We start from the raw sequence: 25295 nt of genomic DNA on the forward strand, positions 1-25295 counted from the left end.
AGTTGTGGTGTGTGGGCTTCTCACTGCAGTGGCTTCTCTTGTGGAGCACAGGCTTCAGTAGTTGTGCCTCGGGGGCTCCAGAGCACTGGCTCAATAGTTGTGGTGCACAGGCTTATCTGCTCCATGGCACATGGCATCTTCCCGGCTCAGGGATCAAACCTGTGTCTCTGTCATTGGCAGGTGGAGTCTCTTCCACTGAACCATCAGGGAAACCTTATTGCCTCTTTTTTTAAGGGTAGCAGTTAGAGTTCGTTAAATGTGCTACGTCAGCTGTACAACCTGTAGTACCCACTGCACAAGTGTCACTACCCCAAGCAGTTGGGTTATTTGGCTTAGACTTTTTGCCAAATGAGTAGATTCCCATACCCTGACCCTCCGAAATACAGCCTATCTGTAAAGTATCTGCGATAAGCACTGTTTCTGACCACACTTGTGCACATCTAAAGGAAAGCTCACCCACTTGTCTTATTGGGAAGCTAAAATTTCTGGGATGAAATAATATTCCCCAAATCAAACAATGGGTATTTGGATTGTCATTTTAATGTGGTGTTCACTGTATTGTCATTTTAGTATGCTGACTTGAGATCCTCAAGGCAGCATACTTTGTAAAGAAATAATCTGAGAATACCTAGTAGATCAATAGGTTCACTCTCTGTGAGCTAACTCCAAAGAAATGGAAGAGGAAGAAATCTTTAAAGATCTAGAGATGAGATCAAGTCTTGCTTTGAAGGAACTTTTATCCATCAGATCATCTGATTCTGTAAGAATAACAAAGATGGAGCATTCTTGTCTTCTTCTAACAGGCTGCTCCTCTCAGAAGACATAAATTGTGCCAAATCTCCTAAGCATCCAAATGTCAGAGTGCTCCAGGGCTCAACCCCTAGACTCTCCTGTCTGCCTCTGGTGAGTCGTCCCTTCACAAAGCGTCAAATGTCTTCTGCCGTGGCTCTCCATTGTATACTTCTAGCCTGACTGTTTTACAGAATTCCAGTCTTGTAGATGCACTTGGATTAGTAGGCACCTCAAATTTAAGATGAATTGACTTCTGATTTCCCTGCGCAGTCATCTCCTCTCAGGCTTCCCCATCTCAGTGAGTGGCCTCTCCATTTACACCTCTGCACAGAGTGAAACTCCTTAGGCTCATTCTTCGCTCCTCTCTCCTGTGTGGCACATTTGATTCATTAGAAATCCCTTCAGCTCTAACATTCGAGTATATTTTGAATCCAACCACTTTTTTCTCCCATATTTATTGGGATATAATTGACAAATACAAGTTTAAGATATTTAAAGTGTATATTGTGGTGATTAGTTGTACATCAAATCTGACCATTTTTCACCCACCTATACTAACAGAAGCCATCTCTAATAGATTTCCTTCCTTCCCTTCTGCCTCAGTTTATTCCCCACCTAGCAGCAGAGTGAACCTTATAAATGTACATCTGGTCGTTGCTTCTGGCTCTGATGGCTTTCTATCATTTAGAGTGAAGACCAGTCCTTACTGTGGGTCTACACATCTGTACAGTTTGGACCATGGCTTCCTGTAGCCTAACCTTTGCTACTGCATGCAGCCACACTACTCGCCTCTTTGCTGTTCCTTAAAAATAGATATGCATCTACCTTAAGAGTCTTCCTACTTGCCTTTCCTCCTGGAATGTCCCTCGTCTCCCTCCTCCCACCTCTCATAGTTACATGGTTAGCTTCTTTATATTGTTCAGGTCACTGCTCAGAATAAGGTCATTCCTGACTACCTTATCCAAAACAGCAGCCTCCCCTTCCCTCTCTATCCTTTTACCCTATTTTACTCTTTTTTATTTAGCTTTTTTAAATTGAAATAAAATTCAGCCTATTAAAGTATATCATTTCAGAGACTTCCCTGGTAGTCCAGTAATGAAGACCCTGCACTAACTTGCAGGAACTAAGATCCCATAAGCCCTATGTGGCATGGCCAGAAATAAATAAAGGTACGTCAGTGGTTTTAGTATATTGACAGTTATGTATTTATCACCAGTAATACTAAAATACTTTCATCAACCCAAAAAGGAACGCCATGCTCATTAACAGCTGTTGCTCATCCCTCCCCTTCCACCTTACCCTCCAACCCAGAAACCGCTAAATTTACTTTGTGTCTTTAAAGGTGTATCTGTTCTGGACATTTTCATGTAAATGGACATTTCAAATGGATGGAATCACACAATATGTGACCTTTTGTGTCTAGCTGCTTTTGCACAGCACAGTGTTTTCAAGATTCAATTTATCTTGTATCATAAATAGTACTTCAAGGGCTTCCCAGGTAGCTCAGTGGTAAAGAACTCACCTGCCAATGCAGAAGACAGACTTGGGTTCATTTCCTGGGTTCGGATGAACTCCTGGAGGGGGAAATGGCAACCAGTCCAGGATTCTTGCTTGGAGAATCCTATGGACAGAGGAGCCTGGCAGGCTACAGTCCATAGGGTTGCACAGAGCCAGACATGACTGAAGGGACTTGGCACACACACATCCCTTTTTTATAGTTTATAATACTCTGTTCTGTGGATGTGTGTGCATGTGTGTGTGCATGCTCAGTCGTGTCCAACTCTTTGCAACCCCATGGATGTAGCCAACCAGGCTCCTTGTCAGTGGAATTTCCCAAACAAGACTACTAGAGTGGGTAGCCATTTCCTTCTCCAGGGGATCATCCCGACCCAGGGATCGAACCCAATTCTGTCTCCAGCATTGGCAGGTGGGTTCTTTACCACTGTGCCACCTGAGAAGCCCCCACCTGTCACACTGTAATTTGTAATTCATCAGTTGATGGGAATTGGGGTTGTTCCACTTTTTTGGCTATTATGAATAATGCTACTATGGACATTTGTATCCAAGTTTTGTATGAACATACGTTTTCACTTCTCGTGGGTATGTAACTAGGAGTGCTATTACTGGGTTATATAGTTAAACTCCATGTTTAACTTTTTGAAGCACTGTCTGTTTTCCAAAGTAACCGCCCTATTTTATATTCCCACTAGCAATTTGTGAGGGTTCCAGTTTTTCCACATGCTCTGCAGAGTTTCCTTCTCCTTATAGTTTATCATTCCCTGACACTCGGTTACTATGCCTTTGAACTTTGAGAAGCAGGGCTTCTGTCTTGTTTGCTGCGGTAGCCCCAGCACCACAAGTGCCTGGCACCCAGTAAAGCATTCAGCGAATACCTGCACATGAAGGTAGTTTAGTAACATTGTTTCACTTAACAACGTCTCTTCGTGTTGTTTTTTTTTTAATTTGTATTGGAGTATAGCTGATTTATAATGTTGTGTTAGTTTCTGCTGTTCAGCAAAGTGAATCAATTATACATATAGCCACTCTTTTTAAGATTCTTTTCCCATATAGGTCATTATGGAGTACTGAGTAGAGTCCCTTGTGCTATACAGTAGGTTCTTACCTATTTTATATATAGTAGTATAAATATGTCAGTACCAGTCCCGCAATTTATCCCTCCCTCCTTTTCCTCTTGGTAACCATAAGTTTGTTTTCTACATCTGTGACTCTATTTTTATTTTTTAAATAGGTTCATTTGTACCATTTATTTTTAGATTCCACATATAAGTGATATGTGATATTTGTCTTTCTCTTTGTGACTTAAACTTCATTCCACTTCCCTAAGTTTTTAAGTTAACTTTTAGTTATCCAACTCTTAAATGAACACATTTTTCCTATAAAAATTTTAAAACATAACTGCTTAATCCCTTTTGAACAGTCCTGATTCACTGTGAATCCTTTGTAGTGTTTCCTTCCAGACATGCGTGTGTGTGTGTGTGTGTGTGTGTGTGTAGCAGACTTAGTGCTGGAAATGAGGAAAAAAGCCCAGTTTGAGGTGTTTGGTTTGTTTTTTTTTTTTACACAGATAATATGCTGCAGGGATTACTCAGCACTGCCTTGGAGATGTTTCCATGCCTATATATATATACACTCGTCTTTTTTTTTTTAAACTTCTACATAGCGTTCTGTGTAATATATGTACCCCTGTTTAGCCATTGCTCTGTTTTTAAAAGTAGCAAATATTTGTGGAGTAATTAACTTTTGCAGAGCAGTGTTTTTAAAGGTTTTTAAGTTTTAATTTTGTGATATTGGATATCATGATGTTAGAGTGTCCCAAGTAGCCACAAAGAAAGATTAATACTAAGTCAGTAAATCACAGTCCTGATTTTTACATTTCAAAGAATAAAATCAGTTCCTCAGAAACTCAGAAAACAAAATTCATTTTAATGTCATTATAGTGTTTTTTAATTCAGCATTCATCAGTTCTGGAACTTTTTAGACAGTTAAAGGATAGAATACCAACAGTTGTGTTCTTTGTACTCTGAGGTACTCAACTGAAATGCACCTCTGTCAGAAGTTCCGTTGCATTTAATAAACCTGCCATTCAGCACTGGTATTTACTACTATCCTCTGCCCACCTAGAGTATAAACCCCTCAGAGGAAGGAAACTAGGGCTTTTTAAAAAAAAATAAAGATTATTTGACAAATACAATCTTTTGTGCTTCCCATTTTCAGTATATTTTTAGTTTCCAATTCTATCAGTTTAGCTTGATACCTGCTCAAGGATATATATAAACTGTTGTCAGCCTATGTTTATTCTATTTCATATAGCTTTTTACTTAAAATTCTGGTCATAAAATTTAGGTTCAAACATTCTGGTATTTCAGGTCCTTACTTTGAGGGTTTTGCCTATCCGTTAGTGCTTGTGTAATGCCTTTGAAGTGCTAGATGCTGGGGGTAACCACTTCTTCATTTTAGGATTTCAGTTCTTCAAAATCTATACTTTCAGATTATCTAACTGGTCATTCATTGTAATATATTTGTATAAAATAATTGCTAGAAAAACAAGAAAAAACCCTTTATTTTATACTTACTGCTTGATGTCCAGTAGGTGGCATCAGACACCCTTTGGAGTTCTTCATGATACTAGTTCCTAGTTGGTATTACTGGTTTACTGATCATTTCTTCCAGTGCTGCCAGGGAACAGAAAGAGGTCTATTCCTTAGTCTTAATTCTCTGATTTTATATATTATTTAATTTATTTTTGTTTGGAATTTAAGCTAAACCTGTTGGTGTTTAAATGGTTCCTTTGCTATATCTGACTCAGATTTCAACCATTTTTCCTTTTTTAATTTTATAAGTGTGATTTTCAATCAGGCTAATTCCAGGGGAAGGATCATGATTTTGAAATAAGACTGGCTTTTTAAAAAAAAGAGTTGAGGGTAAGAGAAAGAATAAAGAGATGCTAAATGTTCATAATAAAATCAAAGAGAAAATATAGAAGTATACAGAATCCAAAATTAAGAATGAAATCAGTGCTTTTACTGTCAGTAAAAACTGTATTCATTACTGTTTTCAGGTTGGTTTTACAAATACCCTGCAGTTAAAAATTATATCTTTATAATTTTTATAAACTTATATCCCCAGTTCTAGCTTTTTGTGCTTTTTTGAAAACTTTTATCTTCAGTGTATTAATTTCTGTAAAGAATCAGCTTTTAGATCCAATTAACCATTAAAACCAGAAAATATGTGTTTTGTATGTAAGGACTGGGTTACTCTATTTATTCTTATTCTTTTGAGTTTAATGGATTTGTCAACCATTAGAAAAGACATATTTAAAACTTACCATCATAATTACATGTTTTTCTTTATTTTCCCTGTGTTTGAGTGTCAGTGTTTGTGACTCATGGAGATCCGGTTCTTAATTCCTATTTTTTGGAAAAACTACCACCCATAGTATGGGCTTTGGGTGAAACATATCTAGGTTCAGTTTCCATTTCTGGCTGAAAGGATGTCTAAGAAAGTCATTTAGCTTCTCTGGGCATCAGTTTCCTTATATACAAAATGTAGATAATTAACCTATCTAGTGGGGTTCTACTGAGGATTAGCAATAATGTAGGTAAATTACCTGACAAGCTATTGTTTTCACATATTGGCAACAATAAACTGTTTAAAAGTTTTGTTAAATATGTTCATGCTTTACTCATTTCTATATTCAAGAGTCTCAATTTACCAAGAGTTTTATTTCATCTTTTTTAATGGAGCTGTCAGTGTATTATAACTTGGGTCTCGAGATAGCTTAAGGAACAGTTCTTAAAAATCTTAGTTCTGTTCTACGTACATTTATATTGGTACCACACACACACAAACATTTATAGCCGTCTTGAATAGGAAGTATTCTTTTTGAATGTTTTCCTCTAGAATTAGAAGGAAAGAATATGAAAGAGATGTCAAACAAATCTCAGAATTCAACGTCAATCTGCAGGTACAGGAAGTTTCTGAGCTTTTAAAATCCACTCGCATGAGGGAGTAATTAGCCAGCACTTAGGGCGGGGTATACAGCCTCGCGATTCCAGTGCTTTCTGGGGAAAGGAAAAAAACGCTGGGTGGCGAGCACTGAACACAGTCTCCCCCGCCGAGCGCTACAGCCACGTGGCGCTCGCCGGAGCCCCAGGCCCACCGCCCTCTCGGGCTGTCGGCGGGGCCTTTGGCCCCGGAAAGCCTGGAACCTCCGGGCCGCAGTCAGCAGGCCCAGAAATCTGGCCCCGAACCCGAGCAGGGCAGAGCGCCCAGGTGACGCGCGGTGCCAGCTTCCACTCTAGGGGCGTCCAGCAGATCCCCGCAACTTTTCCCCGGAGACAGGTTCCGGCAACAGGTCCGAGGAGGGGTCGGTGAATCATCGCTGCTCGGTGCCTGGGTCAGCCGTGCAATCCAATGCCAGATTCGGGTAGGAATAGCCCGGCGTCTAACCACTAGCCATTCAGGGATCGCTAGCCAGGGGAACGATGACGTCATCGTAGCTGGGCGGTGTCGGAAGGTCCCACCAATAGGAGACAGGCAAAGTGGCTTGCTTTCTGTATCTCTTGGCCAATACTAACAAAGCAAAAGGGGGCCCGGTTGTTGGTATAGAACCAATGGAAAACAGAGAAGGAGCACGAGGCGGAGTTGAGAATCCTGTCACCAATTGGAAAGGGGGGGTGGAGCCCGGGCCTTGTCAAGCGTGACCAACCAGGGAGAGGAGCGGACTCTGAGGGGCGGGGCCGTAGTGCCTTCCCCCAATCGGACAGGTCCGGGGGCGGGGAATTCTTTGGGGCTCCCAATGAGGGACGCAGCCGAAGTGGGCCTGTCAAGAGAAGGGCCTGGGGGCGGGGGACGGTGAGTCGGGGATAAACACTCCGCGGCGGTGGCGGCTGCTGCTCTTCTGTAGGTTCTGTCACGGTGTCGGTGGTGCCCAGCTCGCCGGTCCCCTCCCGCTTCCGGCGAGCGTGGTCGCCAGAGAGGCTCTCTCAGCCCTGCTCTGCGGGGTCCACAGCGGGGCGCGGGTGTCCGGCGGCGGCGGCGAGCCCGTGTCCAGTGGGGGTTGGTCCCGTGGCTCCGGCCCCCGGTGCAGAATGGCGGCGGCGGTTCGGATGAACATCCAGATGCTGCTGGAGGCGGCCGACTACCTGGAGCGACGGGAGAGAGGTGCACGGGGACGGGAGGGGTCCGGCCCGAGCTAGTGCCGGGAGCTCGGAGGGGCCTGGCAGCGGATCCGGGCGCCCAGCCTCTCCGGGGGTGGTTGGAGGAGCTGAGAGCGCGACCCGCGAGCGCTCCCAACCCCTCCAGCTTTCCCCACGCGCGGTTCGAAGGGAGGCCGTCGCTGCCCCCAAAGTCAATGAATGGGAGTAGAAAGGGACTGCTGCCCCCGGGATCCTGAGCGCTTCCCCCTCCGCACCCCGTCGCGAGTGGGGTGCCCGGGGCCCCCTCAGCCAAGCGCTTGGTTTACCTCACCCGGCTCTTCCCGGCCCGCCCCAAAGTGGGCCTGGCGCCGGGTCTCCCAGTCGGCGGAGCAGCTCCTCCCTTGCCCCGCATCCTCCGTCCTCGGCTCTGGCTCCCGGTGTCTGGCCCCGCACCTTCGTCTGAGGCCGGTCCCACTTAATATACACCAACCTGCTGGACGTTGCCAATGGGAAACCCAGGCTCCATGAGACTTGCTGTGTCTTTCTCAACAATGAGCAGCTGGAATGCTCCTTACACCTGCTCCGAACTGAGGGTATTCACTCAATTAAAAAAACAATCATTGTTCTAAGAATTCCACCTTGCTCCTTTTAATTATTTCCACAGTCTTCTTTTAATAAAAAGTAAATCCATTTTTAAAAGGAAATATTGTGAAGGGGAGAGAGTGTTGACTGTTCTGTGTTCATTCATTAACTGGATCCTCCGGTTTTCTAGAAGCTGAACATGGTTATGCCTCCATGTTACCATACAATAACAAGGACAGAGATGCCTTAAAACGGAGGAGCAAATCCAAGAAGAATAACAGCAGTAGCAGGTAATTTGGTAAACATTTTCCTTTCTCTTTTAGGTTATGCCGCAGATGATACTAGGTTTTAACCCGTAAATGAAGCGGCAATCTTGATTCAGTAATGTATACATAGTCCTAAGGCATTGGAAGAAACCCTTCTATTTGGGTTGAGGGGACTGAGAAGAAAAGAGAAATGGAAGTGTTTTCTATTTCTTTATGAACTTTTTTCCCCCAGAACTTAATTTTGTTTTTCTTCCCTTTGGAACAAAAAATCGGTGGAAACTTCAAGTGGGATTAAGCAGCAGTGACAGTATTTTGCCTTCAGAAGTTGCAGATTCAGGGCAAGTTTTCTATAGCTGAAAATACTGGACATTACCCACTTTTTACTTTTCATAGTGAAGATTTTATAAATATGTTAAAGTATTGATTTGGCATAGGTGGTAGGATTTCATATTTGACGTGTAAATTAAATACAGTGATATGTCTGATAATCTGTCACTCTATTTATAATGGCAAAGAGGAACAATTGAGGTTCAAACCTGCTTTTTGGTGATGGAGGAATAGATTAATATAATATTAAAATATTCATATGCCACAAGCTTTTTACGTTAATCCTGCAATTCTTGAAATTTGTAAGTCTCACTGGAAAGTATTTGGTTAATGGTCAATGAAATCACATAATAAAACCCTGAATGTACTTCCTGGTATAAATGAGTACTCCATTAATGCTGTTGCACTCCCTTTTCCTCCTCTTTCCTCTTAATATATACGTTAGCTAGGAAATCTGTTTTTATTAGATTCATTCAATTATACCTTTTATTCCAGTAATTGAAAATCATTGACATTTTCCTTACTGATTTAGAATCCTTGTCTATCTCCCATTCTCATGAACACTCTGCAAATAACTGTATTTGGTTAGCGTCTGTGACATTATATAGACTACTAAAAGCCAGAAGTTTCCCACTTAAACCTTTAACTCCCTTGTTCTTCCTTCCTCTTCTGTCCTTGGTTCACCCCATTGTCCTTAGCGTTGGAAGAACCACAGGATATGAGTGAGCAGCACATATGTGCCGAGCTCTTGAATAGGAAGGCACGGGAAGGATGAACCTGTTAATTAGTTACCTGGTGGTTTTTCCTTTCCCTGCCACCTTTGGCATTATCTGAAGGTGATAGCAAGTAGATCTGTGCACGAGTGCTGACAACCTTTAAGAAGGTTGATGCTGACTTGTAGTGTGCAGTGGTATAAAACAATATCTGTGTTGCTTTTTGTTACAGTATTTTTTAAATAACTTTTTGAAAAGACATTGAAGCCTTTTGCTTTATTTTTATGGAAAAGTATAGTTCATTTGTTACTTTTACTCTTGTCCACTCATGATTTGAGAGGAATTGTTCACATTAATAGTCAAGGCTTAATCCTTGGTACTTTGTTTTTTCCTAAGTTTCACAGAAAAGTTGTTGAGGGGATGTTCAGTGGTGAGAAGAAGGGGATGTTGTTGAAGAGAAGTAGCTTGGCCCCAAAAGGTGATTGCCATGCTATGCCATGCTAAATCACTTCAGTAGTGTCTGACTCAATGCGACCCTATGGACTGTAGCCGGCCAGGCTCCTCAGTCCATGGGATTCTCCAGGCAAGAATACTGGAGTAGATTGCCATTCCCTTCTCCAAAAGGTGATTAGGAAAGAAAAATAATGATAGTTGAGAATTTCAATTCAAGAAATAGATTCTTTCTCTTTTCTTTAATATCCAGCTTTATTCCTGGGAAAATGATTGCAACTCTGGATTTGGGGGAAAGCTCTATTATTTCTGTAAATGGATTTGGTTTGCTTTCCATAGTTAGAAACAGGAGACTCTCACAGTTTTCCATATTCTTGACTAATGATGAATTCGTGCAGTAATTTAAGTGGTGCAGGGATCTCTGCGAGACCATGATTAAACCTGGAGATTGCACCAAGCAAAACAGATGAAGCAACAGCAGGTTGTTTTCTTTAAATGTAATCACTTCCTTCATGACCTGTTTGGAATGACCCTTACCTGAGCAATGAGACATCTCCCCAGAGAATGCAGTTTGACCCCTTGATTTGAATCAGACTTATATCCAAGGCCATGTATGGTCAGAATTTTGAACTGATATAAGAGCTATAGATTACTTCTGGTTTACATAACCATTGGTAACAGTGTATGCTTGTTAATTCAGGTTGAAATGCTGAGCTCTTTGCTTGTAGCGTCTGGGGGTTACTCTTCCTTGGACAACAATAAAAAAAATAAGATTTAGCTGCATAGCAAACTTATTGGAAACTGAAAATGCAGATCTTAAGTTTCTCTAATTGCTTGTCTAAAAACAAAAACAAGTGAAATTGTGAATATTAATTGTTCTGGAATCATCTGGAGAACTACAGGAAGATGGAATTTTTTTTTTTCTTTCCCACTGATTTTTTAAATCAGTTACCTAAATAATTACATTTGAAATCCAGAGTTTTTAAAAGCATGTTTTGTTACATTGGTGAAGCAGGCATTGGCATTCATGTGAAAGAGGAAGTTCAGCCCTTGTCACCCAGTTCTTTTATGAGACAGTGGTCATATAGCTGACTTGACAGTGTGAGTCTTTTTTAACCCAGGGACTGGTTTGGCTTAGTTATATTTTTGTTAAAATATATTTTTAAGTGATGACATTTGATCTTTTATCAATGAGTCCAGAGTTATCCAATCTTTTCAGTAATCACATGGAAAATGATTTTGATACAAGGTGTCTATATATTCTTATGCTTTAATTAAAAATATAAATGTTTTCCCATCAACAGAGTTGGCAGGGAGTCTCTGGACGGCCTTTTCTGAATGGCCTCCCTTTTATTAAAGACAAATTCAGTTTCACTAAACCAAATGTACTTCAGTAATGCCCTAGCCGTTAGGTGTAAGTCCCCTTGTAAAAATCACCATGTGTTCAACACTCTTAAGTAATCAAATAAGATCCATAGTTTCCAAAACTCTGTTCAAAGTTTGGAAAGAATTGTGCTGCTTATGGAATTTGTAAAAAAGATTATCTTGGGAATTCTGAATTTTTTATATGTATCTTCAAAGAATCCAGATGGGATAAGGGTGACTTGTGGTGTCTGATTTTTCTGTAATCGGACACCATGTTCTTTACAAATATCCACCCTTCTCTCCTCCACCTCCTCAGAATGGTCCATGTCTACAGTTAAACAGTGTAATTTTGACCACCTGTCATCATATATTTTCATCCATCTAAAAAATGTGTCAGACTTTGAACTTGTTATTCTCCGTTAAAAGCAGAATGCCGCGTGCTATCAAGCCAAAGGTTTGCAGTTGCAGGCCAGACTCGTGTTAACAGTGATCTCCTGCTGGCCATTGCAGGAAGTGAAGTATACATCAGAAAAACACTGAAGGGTAACCAAGTGAATCAACTTAAAACTTTTAAAAAAAAAACTTTTAAGTTAACCAGTTTTAAGGTTCATATAGCCCTTATCTAGAAAACAAATATTCTAAAATTTAAAATATTGTCATTATTGTCTTGTTTGTTTTTCCTTGTGAATGAAAATTGTATCCCAGAAGGCTTGTGGAAAAGAAGTTTAGTGCTGGATTAGAAATTTCCCATTTCAAGAATGCCCCAAATCCACAACTAGTCTCTGGTGTGAATGAACGGGATGGTGGTGCCCCTTGCTGTGAATGAATGGTCGCGCATTCACAGAAGTAGGGTTTCTCCATAATTACTGTGAGAATTTATTTCCAAGACCCAGTAAAGTTCCAGTTATTGCCCCACAGAATTCTTGACCTGAGCCAGGGTGTCATCTCTCCTGAACTGATTAGATTCTAGAGAATTTCCAAAAGTAAGGTCAAGATTCAGTTCATTTATAATGCTGGCAGTTTCCTCAAGTTTATTTTTAACTAGTTGGGATGAGTTATATGAGATGGACACTGAGATAGCCACACTGACTGACTTCTTGTGACATCTGTGAAAACCTGTCCATGAATCCATAGGCCAGACCTTATATTCAAGGTCAGCTATAAACGCACTAATAGTCTGATTTCACACATACCTGTGCTTTCATCCAAGCCTCTCTCATCACTTTTACAGTTGCTACCTCACTGATCCACATGTGTTCTGTAGATAATTGGCAATCATTTTTATTTCCATTTTACAAAAGAGTTAACCAAGGACAGGATGGTAAGCATTTGTATTTCTTCCACAGTATCAGTCAGTGGCAAAGCTGGACCTCAGATTCCACCCAAAGGGCTGCCCTTAACCAACCTGTCATCTTTACATTGAACTGAGTTTTGGAAGCCCCTTCCTAAAAGCATTTGGTAGCTCTTCAACAGTAGCATCTTTTGGGAGGTTGCATGCAATAAAATAACTTCAAGGAGTAGAAAGATTGAGGGAAGAAGGGTTATATTTATCCTTTTAAAACTGTATCCTATAGTCAGACAACCTAGCATACAATTTTGGTGTATAGTACACCTAGAGAACTGCAGAGTTGGGTGGGGATGCCAAATTTCTGGTGTTCCACACTCAGCCTAAAGAAAGCCTTGTGGTATTATATAACCCAAATTCACATCACATTGTGCAGCTGTTTTTCCCTTTGTATAAGTAGAACCCTTTTTTTCCTTTCTTAAAATGGATTACTTTTCCACGAGGGAATGCATGCCTCTCAGTTTGTCACTTCTCCTTGAATGCTGTTTGAGATATTTACATTTATCTATTTCCCCAGAGGGACTCATTTCTTAGGTAGAGCCCTTCCTCTGTCTTCTCTCCCTCCAGCTTGAGAGAGAAAGAAGTTAAAATAATTGTGTTGGCATTGGAGCAGTCCTTTAAAACAAGAATAATGTTTCTCTTATTGTTCCCTCTTTCAGATCGACTCACAATGAAATGGAGAAGAATAGGTGAGTTGAGGGTTCTGGGTGTGGGATGGCGGGAGCTTTGATGTATTTTTTCATTGACACTTGGTTGCTGCTCTTGGCTTCTCACAATGAGCCCCTGATATTAGAGTTCGCTCAGTATCCTCTAATCAGCACTGCCTATAAAGGCCTTAGATAGATGGGCTTCCCAGCTCCCAAGATGACACCCCAACCCTCATCCCCTCAGCCTGCTGTTCCCCAGCAGTGCTTTCCCTGTGACTATTCTAAGGCCAAAGTGTTTTAAGTCAGAGGTAATGTTCCCACAAATAGTGTTTTTCAAAAATTACATGCTACTGAATATAATTGGTAGTGCTGTCTTAAATCATGTACACACACAGATATATATACATACATACACATACAGAAGTTCACTTGTGAGTAAAGAAGCTCAAAATTTAGGTAAATGTATGCAAAGCAGAAATTGGAGATGGTGAGGCACTCAGACGAGGCGGGCCACCCTCCCTGGGCTCCATCTTACCACATCTCACCTGATTCCCTTCTGCTGCTGATTTGACTCCTTATTTTTCAAATGATGTGGCCTAGTCACTCTCAACTCTGGTTGCACATTAGAATCACTTGCAAAGCTTTTATTTTAATTTTTTTTTAAATGTTTGTTTCCATTAAATATAGTATACACATACACTCATATGAGTTGGGAGGGCATGGCTCCCCACTCCAGTATTCTTGCCTGGAGAATCCCATGGACAGAGGAGCCTGGCAGGCTACAGTCCCTAGGGTCAAAAAGAGTCAGACACAATTGAAGCAACTTAGCATGCACACACAGTCATATACTCTTTGGGGTAAGAGAACACATTTTTATTTCTGCTCATTTTATAGAGTAACTTTTTATTATAGAGTTTTTCAAATATGTAAAAGTGGAGTGAATAATGTAATCAACTTCTATGTGTCCATCACCCAGCTTCCACAATTATCAGTATTTTACCAATCTTGTATAATAAACTCTCTGGGGAGTGTTTTTAAAAGCACATTTTCTTCTACCTCTGGTAATGCAAAACATAACCACTTGCTTTTATCATGCTGAAAAAAATTAATAATTCTCTGTGGAACTTTAGTGAAAACACACACACACACACACACACCAATGCTCAGACCTCACCCCTAGCGATTCTGATTTAATTGGTTTGGGTTGAGATCCTGCACTAGTATTTTTTAAAAGCACCCCAGGTGATTCTCATGTTCAGCCAGGGCTGCAGACCACTGAACAAGCTTCATTCTGGTCTCTGAACTCCCATCAATTTGAAGTACAGGCTGTCCATCCAGACTGAGTGCTTTCTCAGTGCTGTGCATGAACAGGATGATGTGTGATGATGGTTCTCTAAACACATGTGGTTACTTCATGCAAACCCTCTTTGAAGAGAGTCTGACTCTGATAGTCAGAATCTGAATGGCATGTTTCATTAGTGAAAGGGAAGACCATACCTGACAAGGGAGGAGAATCTTGGAACAGGCCGTGTGTGTGTGTGTGTGTGTGTGTGTGTGTGTGTTGGAGATGGATGGTGAGTGTGCCTCGCACATGTGCTTCTCCGCATCCTTCTCCTCCCCTTTCAATTTCTCTATGATTGTGACTGACCATGTTTGAAATTAGACCATCTTTATGCATTAGGGATTTACATATCATGAACTGGAAACTCCAGAGTATCTCTTCTTAAGGTGGAAAGGTAGTCTCATGTGGCTTCTCTTTCTCATCTTTAGATTCTCTTACATCTCCATGGTTTTTAGGGGAACTGTTAACTGGGACTGTTTCTGCTGAAAAGCCTCCTAGTTCTCCTCCTCCTCATAGGCATCTATTTGTATTATTAAAATGTCATCCCTTCAGGTAAAGGCTCTTAGGTGTACTCAGCTTTGTGCTTCACCTCTGCAGGAATACCACAGGATGTCAATTTTATCATTTACTTTAGCAGTTCAAGAATGTTTATTTTCTGCCTACCATGTCTTAAGAGCTTGTGCTCAGTACTAGGGTATTAAGTAAGTTTATACTGGGGTATGAAATCAGCATGGTCTCCATCCTAGAGAAATGTAGTTTGTCTAATGAGAAAGATGCAGAGACAGTCTGCACAGGAAGCAGTGGAGGTAAAAGTTCTAGAAAACTGGATTTGAAGTCATAACTGGGACAGTTGCTTATAATTCAGATTGTGCCCAGTCAACATTTGTTTATTGAAGGGCTAGTGGTCTGGTTTCCTTATTGTCCTTCCTTTTTTGGAATTTGGTCTTCTACGGTCTTGATCGTTTATCCCCTAGTCTAAAGCATGTAAGCAGAAGAGAGGGAAGTAAGGACTCACATTTAGTTAATTTAACCAAGCGCTGGTTGCTTCAGTTGGTGGATGGGGCCGGGGGTGGGGGGCGCGGCTGGGAGGGAGTTAAAGTTGTCGGTTCTTCTCTTGTAGAGTAGATGCTTATGATTTTAGGGTTTGATGGTCAGTTGAACAGCTGCATCTCCTTGGTTTTCATAGCTGAATCCTACAAAAGAAGACCACTTTGCAAAATGCTAATACACTTAGGCCATTCTTTTCCTTAACATCACATTAAAAAAAAAAAAAGATTGCCGTGGCTCTCAAAAAAAAAAGCAATTGAGGAAAAGAATTCTAATAATTGGATTTTTTTTCCTCTTTAACATTGCAGAGTTAACTAGATTTGTGTTAAGTTTTTTTCACACCAAAACCTTTTCTGTGGCTCTTTAGAGATTCTGAATAGTTGGTGTGCATCAGGACTCCACTATGAGAATATTATATTCAAACTGCCCGTTTAATAATCTTGGCAGTGGTGGGACAATTAAAAGATTTCTAGAATGGTGGAGATGGAGGTGGTAGTGGCAGAGGCAGCAGCAGTAATTTTCATTCAATAGACTAGGCATTCATGGAGCACCATAGATGCTGGGCACTAGGTGCTGGGATCCAGAACCCAACAGAACCCGAGCCCCCAGGGCGGAGGGCTCAGTTTGGTGTCACTGTAGATACATCTGTCACTTGGTATGTGCTTCTCTGCATTTTAACTAATTTTGTGGGTCTAGCCCCCTAAGGAAACACCCATGGTGAGTATGTGATCTTTCTTTTGTTTTTAAAACTGATCTCATAGAAAATTTTGAGAAATATAGTGTATTGTGTGCTCAGTCGCTTCAGTCGTGTCCTACTCTTTGCAACCCCATAGACTGTAGCCCGCCAGGCTCCTCTGTCCATGAGATTTTCCTGGCAAGCATACTGGACCAGATTGCCATGCCCTCCTCCAGGGAATCTTCCCCACCCAGGGATCAAACATGCAGTTCCTGAGTCCCCTGCATTGCAGGCACATCCTTTACTACTGAACCACAGGAAAGCCTTCAGAAATATAGAAAATCATATACAAAAAATTAAATCATCCATAATTCTAGCAGCCCAAGGAGATCAGTGAAACTTTGAAATGTATCTTTCAATGGTTTTTTGGAAAGTAACTTTTAAAACAGTTTAGTAAGTTGGAAAGTTCAGAAAAGCACAAAGAAAATAAAAATCACTGGTAACAGACCTTGCAGCAGTAACATCTGTCAACATTCCTACTAAGTTCTGTATCCACTAGATTTTTGTGCATACTTTTTAAAAATCAGTATTACATCATATGGTGTGCCATAACTCATATAACCAGTCTCCTATTTTAGGTTCTTCCCAGTATTTTGCTAATATAATTGATGCTTCCTTAAACTGTCTTATAGATAAATCTCTATCCAACATCATAATTATTTCCTTAGGGTAAGTCATGGTTGTGAAATGACTGGTATCCAAATGGTTGTGGTTTTTGATATTGACTGCTAGATTGCCCACCAGGCAGATTATAGGCCATATTTTCCTTCACCTTCACAAGTTTATGTTTTAGCTTAGACTTTTATAAATTTGATAGATAAGCAAACACACAACTTGTTTTAACTTGCATTCTTATATTACTAAGACAGTTGAACAATTTTTATTATCTTTGACAGTTTGTGTCTGTGTATGTGAATTGCCTGTTAAATAAGTGTTAGTTGCTCAGTTGTGTCCAACTTTTTGCAACACCCTGGACTATAGCCCACCAGGTTCCTCTGTCCATGGGATTCTCCAGGCAAGAATATTGGAGTGGGTTGTCAATCCCTTCTCCAGGGGATCTTCCCAACCCAGGTCTCCTTGCATGGTAGGCAGATTCTTTACTGTCTGAGCTTCCAGGGAAGCCTGTTAAATAAGCTTTGCCCAATTCTCTACTGAGGCATTTGTCTTTTTCTTTATTTTGAAAAGATTCTAAAATATGAAGAGTGTGTATGAAAGAAATTGCCCCTTGGTGGACTTTCCTGGCAGTCCAGCAGTTAGGACTCCATGTTCCCAGTGCAGGGGTGTGGGTTCAATCCCTGGTTGGGAAAATAAGATCCACAAGCCATGTGGCCAAAAAAAAGGTGTTGTCCCTTCAGGTGTCATACAGTCGCCCTGTTTGTCATTTACCTTTACAGAGTCGGTGTTCTCACACTATTTAAAGTTGCTGCCTCTGTGTGTACTAAATTCAGGCTAAGTCTGATTCTGGACTTGTTCTTCTGTTCCACTGATTTGTCTGTTCTTCCTGCACCAGTGTACAATTTTAATCATTGTGGTTTCATGCACTTCAGGATCTGGTGAAGCAAATCCCTATTCTTCCCTCCTTCTCCTTTTTTTTTATTTTATCAGTTTATTTTTCTTGATGAATTTTATAGTTAGTCTTTGAATTCTCCATACCCCAAATTCTTTGGGGATTTTCAAAATTCAAACGAAATAATTTCAGTATAAATTAACCTTTAAAAGTACATGTTTACATATTAGAGTTTTCCATCCAGGATTTGATGTGTGTGTTCATTTACTCAGATCTCTTTTATGTCTCTAAGCCAAGTTTTGTTGTATTTCCATGTAGATCTTACACATGCCTTGTAAAAGGTATTCCTGGATTTATGTGTATATATTTTTAAATTGCTACTGGTTTCCCACTGTTACTACTACTAATTAATTATTGTTGGGAGGTGGGAAACCTTTTAGTCTTTGGTTGCTGTGATATGCCCTTTATTGATGATAATTGTGCTGTCTCTTTTCCTTAGCTGGTAATTCCTCTGGTTTGAATGCCCTTCAATACGCTGCTCAGCAAAATGGAGGCTGAGTGAATGCAAATACGCTGCAGCCGGTGGGTCAGGAGTCAGGTGCTTGAATGGGCTCCTTTTCAAAAGAAGGCTCTAGCATCTCCTTTAATTGTAGACACCCATTTTTTCTGGAATGGTACACACATGCAGGCCTTTCTGGAATTAAGCAGCTGGTCTAGAGAGAGTACCTCTACCAGAGTCTTCTGACCCCATGACAAAAGATTTCTGTGTGTGCTCTGTGAGGAGGACTCGGCAGCCTGACCTAAGCTGTTGTTTTTATCTGGTCAAACAGTATTTCATGGCATCTGGTCTGACTTGAGAAGCCATTCCAGTCAGGTCTCTCTTGGGAAGATATGCTAATAGACCACAGTTCCCTAGAGTTGTTTCTTCTGGAGTCTTGCTTTTCAAATGGCCAGACTCCCACGGAAGGGGTAGGGGCCTGAGTTGTGGTGTGCATTGCACCACTCTTCCGCTTTTGAACACCCTTGACCACATTCACATTTCACTCTAGGATGTTGTAACAAATCCACATTGTTTTGTTGCTACAGGGGCCTGAGGACACAGCCTGGTCATTACAAAGGAAAGGTATAGGCATTAGTGTTCAGATCTCTCTGGTGATGGTGTGGAGGTGCACCCTGATTTGTGCTACTAGAATCCGTTTTCCTGGACTGTACCTCTTGGAAGAACTTGTACAAGAAACATGCTAGTTATTCAGCCAATTTCCAATTCCCTACCAGAACACTGGAGGCACTCCTTGCTTTTTGTCCTAGACATTAATAGTTGAAGGGTGAGATAGACCTAGCAGGTACTATAATCTATATTTTGTGTTTTTTTAAAATTGGGCTCTATAAAGGAAATATTAAATAGATGATTATGTATTTAATACTTTAATATAGACTGACTTTATTAAAATGTATTCAGCATGAATTACTGTTTACACATTGCTTACTTAGTGTCATGTTCCTATACAGTGAGGATGTATGGCTATCTTTGTGTATTTTACAAAGGTTACCATCACAGTTATGAAAGATCTTCAAAACCTTCCAAGATTCCACTTAAGTCAGTAATAAGGATGCATTTGGCAATATTTATAAAGGGACCATTTTAGAAAAAGGAGAGTACTTTTTTCCCTCAAAGAGTGACCTGTATTCTTCCCCTGGATTTTTTTGTAATCCAGTAAGGCTTTGGTCTCAACCCAAAATCTGGAGAAGGTTATGATTTCCGTGACCTGTAGTCACTTTTAGAGGAGTAATTTTTGACACCATAAGATTTATTTCTTCTTAGTCTATACTAAATATTCTTTTTTAAAATCACTATGTGGCTCATACATACCCATATTACATACCCATATTGGAAATTATCTTTATTCAACCAGCAGTTATTCAACCTTCCCTGGCTCTGGAAGATCCCCTGGGGAAGGAAATGGCAACCCACTCCAGTACTCTTGCCTGGGAAATTCCATGGACAGAGGAGCCTTGTAGGCTACAGTCCATGGGGTCGCAAAGAGTTGAACACGACTGAGCGACTTCACTTCACTTCACCCTCCACTTATCATATAGGATTTACTATTTAATTGGCTAAATCTGTGTCCACACAAAAGTAGGAGAGGAAATAGGTATGGTTTATGTAACTTATTTTCTCCCTTGGTAATAGTCTTAGGCCCAGTTTTAATGAAAACTAGTACTCAGTGAGGTCCAGTGGATCATGTTCATTAAGCATGGCTTTCCTCAAAGAGAAGGCATGTGAATTACCAAAGAAATCAGGTTCTACTATGAGGACAGCATCTGCAGGTGCTTTATTATTTGTAGACTCAAGTAGATTAAGACGAAATGGAAGACAGTCACTTCTGTTAGTTGGTAATGGAAGAAACAGAACAAATAGATACATAGGAGGTCTGCAGCCTGCAGGTGAAAGGATAAATGAATGTTATCTATTTGGAAAGGGAAACACGCTTCTAATCTGTGAAAGCTTGAAAACCCTTATGGAGAAGTGAAGTCAAACAAGATGTAGATAAGGGAAAAGAAAAAATAATGTTCGGTAGAGGGCAAAGGAGGGTCCATTCTAGAACTTTCAGTGAGAGCTGTTATTTATCACAGCCTGGAGGTAGCTGAGATAAGTGATTCTGCAATAATTTGTTTATATGTTTGATGTAAACTTAAACTTTTAGTACCTCAAAGGCAGTGACTTTGTCTCACTCAGCATTCTATCACCAGCGCCTAGGAAGGTAGCAGTGCATAGTAATCCTTTGAGAGATGCTAGAGGTTAATAAGTGAATGAAACAACCAAGTGTATATTTCAGGATTTCCATCTGTGAACCTGATTACTTATCTGTCCTCTTCACTGGCTACCATCCTGTTGGCTCTGCCCCAGCCTGGTACGTTTTTGTGTCATACATTTCACTGTGAAACTCTGGCAGCGAGAGTCCAGTTACATCCTCCATAAGAAGAGTAATGTTTGATAACAGTGCCTCTCTCTCAGTACACTCACACACACACACCTGCATACCCTCTTTCACACCATTCCTCCTGGTCTTGGCTACATACGATCAGGTAGAACTTTAGGGATAACAGAGTAAATTCAGGAGCACTGTCTGCAAATAGCATCATCTCTACCTGGAGACTTACTTTTTCTGTTGCATCTTTCCATCAATTTACAAATCTGCTCACCTGAGCGAGAGAGGTGTGGATAGAATCAAAGTAGCTTGAGTCTGGAAGCAGAAATAAAAAAAGCAGCATTCAGAATTGTCTGAGAGCACACTGGTGAACCCAGGTGCCTTCTGTCAGTGCCAAGCTTGAGTGGCAGGAAGTGCCCCCCAAAGGCCAGAGCCCACTTCACTGATGACCTCATTCACTTGCAGGTTTAATTTTCCATAACTCATGGCTGACATGAGTTAAGGAAAACTAACAACAGAACTAAGTCATATCCAAATATACTTTATATTTAAATATTTAATATATTTAGAATGTCTTTTGATATTTATTCCCCACTCCCCTACTATTTTCTGAGTAATCTGTTCTTTTCCAAGGATTTGCAGTGTTAGCTCCATTATATGCTCAATTCACATCTATTCCTAAGTCTGTTTCTGGGAATTTTTTTCTTCTCTTCCTTTGATTTGTCCACCTTTTCCTATATTAGTATATTCTGTTTTTAATTATTGATACTTTGTAATACAACTTAATGTTTAGCATAGCCCTCTTCATTCTTCTCCAAGAATTTTGGCAGTCTTTTTATTCTTCTAGATGAAGTTTAATTTCCCAGCATTAAGAAGAATGCTGTGGGGATTTTTTTTCTCCTGGAATTATGTTAAATTTGTAGAAAAAGTTGGGTAACATTGATATTTTTACCTTGAGGGTTCATATCTAGGGATGTGCTATTTTTTCCATTTATTCAGATTTTCTTATGTCTCTCAGCAAAGTTTTACAGTTTTCTTCCCAGAGAGCCTTCCCAGACTATTTTAAGTCTGTACTTAGACGTGCTTTCCTTTCTTCTTGCTATCAGACATGAAATATTTTAGGTTTTCTGGGTATGGATAACACATCCGGAAATGAGCTTGCATTTCCAAGGTCAGTACATATTTGCCCCAATTTTTACTTGTCTTTGGCCTTTGAACTAGAGATGTAGGCAGGAGTCTTCATGTGGTTTAGATGGTTCCCTCCACACTGCGGAGTCCCTTCCAGCCCTGCCTCTGCATCATGGGGGTTAGCTTTGTAAAGTCCCTGCTAATATTTTAAATGTTAAAAAAAAAAAAAAAATAGTACCTTTGGCATAAGCAAGACCTGTATCTCCATAGAAAATGGATTAGATTTTCCACTAAATCTTTTAATGACAAAAGATGTCCATTTTCCTTAAGGAAGAGTTGAGTGAACTGGATTTTAACTAGACAGCCTGTTTACCGAGTGAGACACTCTGAGTTCCCTGTTGATTTTGAAAGGAATATGATAGGGTTATAATTATCTGTGTTTGCTCCCAGCAATTATCCTTCCTCAAAGGAAGCTAGGATTGAAAGAATAACTGCTACCATATACAGAGCACTTCCCGTCAGACCCTGGTCTGGGCTTCCATACCCCATCTCAGTTAATACTCACAACAGGCCTCGCAGGGAGGCATTGTCATCCTCTACTGCCAAGGAAACGGATGCTGCATGGAGTTAAGTAATCTGCTCAAGGTCACACAGGAAATAAGTGGCAAGGCCAGAGTCCCAAACCTTTACCCTAATCACTACGCTAATATTTGGTTGTATAGTGACTGACACATTCAGAATATAAAAATAATTAAAAACAAAAATAAATAAAATTTGAAATACTAAAAAAAAAAGCACACCAAAGAGAAGCTGTAGTTTGCATCTAGTTTAATTATCACTAGTTATAGGCCACACTTGACTCTGAGCATCCAGATCAAAGATTGGTTTCTCTGTACCACTGTAGACCAAAGGTATATCAACCTATGCACAGTAACGAAAGCAATATTTCTGAAGAGTCAGCAGATGAGGTTTGTCAAAGTCCATCACTTACAAAGCAGTTGGATCAGTGCAAAAAGAGGAGGCAGTTGGGGCAGGAGGGGGCCAGGATTTGACTACCCTTTTCTGCTGGTGGCAGGGTGGGAGTGGGGAGCTGGGAGGCAGCTCTAGACAACAGGAAGAGGTCTGTCTGAATATGTGATGAGAGGGGATCCAAGTAAGGGTCAGATGGAAGTGTCGAGTAGCTTCCTGTTGAGGAGATATAGCCAAACCTGCTAATTCCTGGAAGAGGGGGTTAGGCCAGGTTCACGGTGGGACAGTAGGCTCCTTGTAGAAGGCCAGAGCCCTGGGCAGGGGAGGGGTCAGGACTGAGGACAGGGCGCTGAGACAGGAGCTTGTTCTACTTGTTTTAGATCTAGGAGGTCCATGGGTGCTCACAGCTGGCTGAAGGATTCTGGGTCCCAGCTTGGGGGTAGGGGTGTGTCTTGGAGTCGAGGACCCTCAGTGGAAGCTGCTACAGAGGGGTCTGTTTGCTTTTCTGCGTCTGGCTCAAGAATTGAATTTCACTGCTGTATGATAGAACTGAAGCTTCCTTACATACCTCATCCCTCCTCTGAGGTCGGTCCAGGCACCAGCCTGCGGATGTGTGTGTGGCATGGTGGGCAGGGCAGCCATGGGGCTGGAGCAGTGAGGCACTGTAGCAGGCCGAGGCAGGCACTCCAAAGACACCCGCTGACTTTGGATCTCTACAAAATCCAACAGCACTGAGGCCCTATTTTCATAAAACTAGGTCAGCAAATACTGAACGAACATGTATTACTCTAAGCTTGAATCAGTCAAATGGCTGATTTCAAGTTTCACAACTGGGAGTGTTCTTTGGCCACCCACATTTGGGGAGTGAAATTGTCTTTTCTGGGCCCGACTCCCTGAATAACTAGAAATGACACTGCATGGAAAGATGACTTTTATTATTTTTATCAAAAAACAAACTTCCTTAAAAATGTACATACTCATATCTGTAGATAAACCCACATCATAGAAGGACTAATATGACACTGTTCTCAATCACGCAGTGTTTGCAGTGAGCAGGCTGAAAAAAAGGTCTCATTTTAATTTTTGAACTTTTAAAAAAATGTGTAAACTTTGTAGTGGGAATAAGTTAGATAACTATGTATGACTAATCATAGTTTTTCATAGTGTTTCTAATAGTAGGATCTGTTTTCATGGCTCTTTTATGAAGAGGTGAACAAGTACATTTTATACACAGCTCGTGTTTGTGTTTCTCCTCATGTAGTAGTTGAAGGAGCAAACTACTAATGTGAGTCCTTGTTTGCGGCCATTCCACGTGGGCAGGTTTTCAGAGCAAGCAGAAGTCTTATAAAATAGTACAGAATTTGTACCACTACATCTTCCTAGCTCAGGAATGAATGCTGGACTCCTCGAGCTCCTAACCCCTGGACATCAGGACTTAGGGAGCCTTGGAGACCTCAGGGCAACCTCAAGAGCTAGATGAGGAAGGAGGCTCAGAAGCAGATGAGGCAGGGGCTCAGAACCACTCAAGCCCCGAGAAACTTGGTCCAGTGGAATAGAAGACACCATCCATGCTACAAACATGTATTCAGCACATATATGAGAGGGGAAGGCATCAAGGCAACTGAACAATAGTTAAGTTGTAATCCCAACTTTCTAAGGAGTTAGCAATGAATGGTTAAGTCACAAATACCAAAAAATTCAGGCAGAACAGTGAATTTCCCAATGAATTGTATAAAAAGTACTCAGGAAAAGGAGGAAGCCCTGTGGACTGGAATGGCCTGCAAAGGCTTTGAGGAGGTGGAGGTTCACTGAAGCAAGAGCTCTGAACCTCGGCTGTTTCTTACATTCACAAAATCTGCTAGGTTCCAGAATAAAGCCTAAACCAGGGTCTCAGTGAAGTATTCGTTTCCCAAATTGTAGAGACTCTTGTGCTTCTGGTCTGTAGTGAATGCTGTCTCCTCACTGAGTGTCTGCAGCTTCTGCCTCGGGTGGCCTTCCTCCCGTCCTGTCCCTCTCCAAGACACACAGGTGGTCCTTGCCAGCTCTCAGCATGCTTGCTGGTATAGCAATACCACTGATGGGCTTTTTCCTTATTCTTGAAAAAATGCGTTTAACTTTTTGAATGGCTGAAAAACCAAAACCTGTAACAAATTATTCAGTAAAAATCCCCTCTCTGTCTTTGTCCCTGTCCGACTAGCCCTGATGCCTCTCTGCCCAGTTGCTGTTACTAGTTTCTTATGTATCATTTCAGACTTTCTTTATGTCACACAAGAAAACATGAATATAGATAATAATTTTTCTTCTATTTTTACTCAGAGATAGCATGTTATAGGCATAGTTAGGTATCTTGCTTTTCTTTTCTTAACAGCATATCTGAGTGCTCTTTCCTCATAATGCATAGAGCATATTTTCATTGTCTTTCATAGCTGCATAGTACTCTACTGTCTGGGTGCACCATAATTCACTTGACCAGTCCCTATTGATGATGGG

The 25295-nt window shown here is 41.0% G+C and overlaps 1 protein-coding gene across 4 annotated transcripts in view; it reads left to right on the forward strand.

Annotated features, from left to right (window-relative positions):
* Nucleotides 1–199: 199 nt before the first annotated feature.
* Nucleotides 200–25295, forward strand: part of MXD1 (MAX dimerization protein 1) — a 30991-nt gene continuing 5895 nt past the window's right edge. The window contains exons 1-5 of one of the 4 annotated variants that reach the window (XM_055540553.1): nt 202–903; nt 1913–1961; nt 3878–7476; nt 8224–8323; nt 13159–13188. In XM_055540553.1, the coding sequence (XP_055396528.1) occupies nt 7404–7476; nt 8224–8323; nt 13159–13188 (203 nt within the window). In that variant the 5' untranslated portion in view covers nt 202–903; nt 1913–1961; nt 3878–7403. The other 3 variants (XR_008700448.1, XM_055540552.1, XM_055540554.1) reach the window with 3 other exon arrangements.

The sequence above is a fragment of the Bubalus kerabau genome, chromosome 11, assembly GCF_029407905.1.
Source record: "Bubalus kerabau isolate K-KA32 ecotype Philippines breed swamp buffalo chromosome 11, PCC_UOA_SB_1v2, whole genome shotgun sequence".
In the NCBI taxonomy this organism is placed as follows: domain Eukaryota; kingdom Metazoa; phylum Chordata; class Mammalia; order Artiodactyla; family Bovidae; genus Bubalus; species Bubalus kerabau.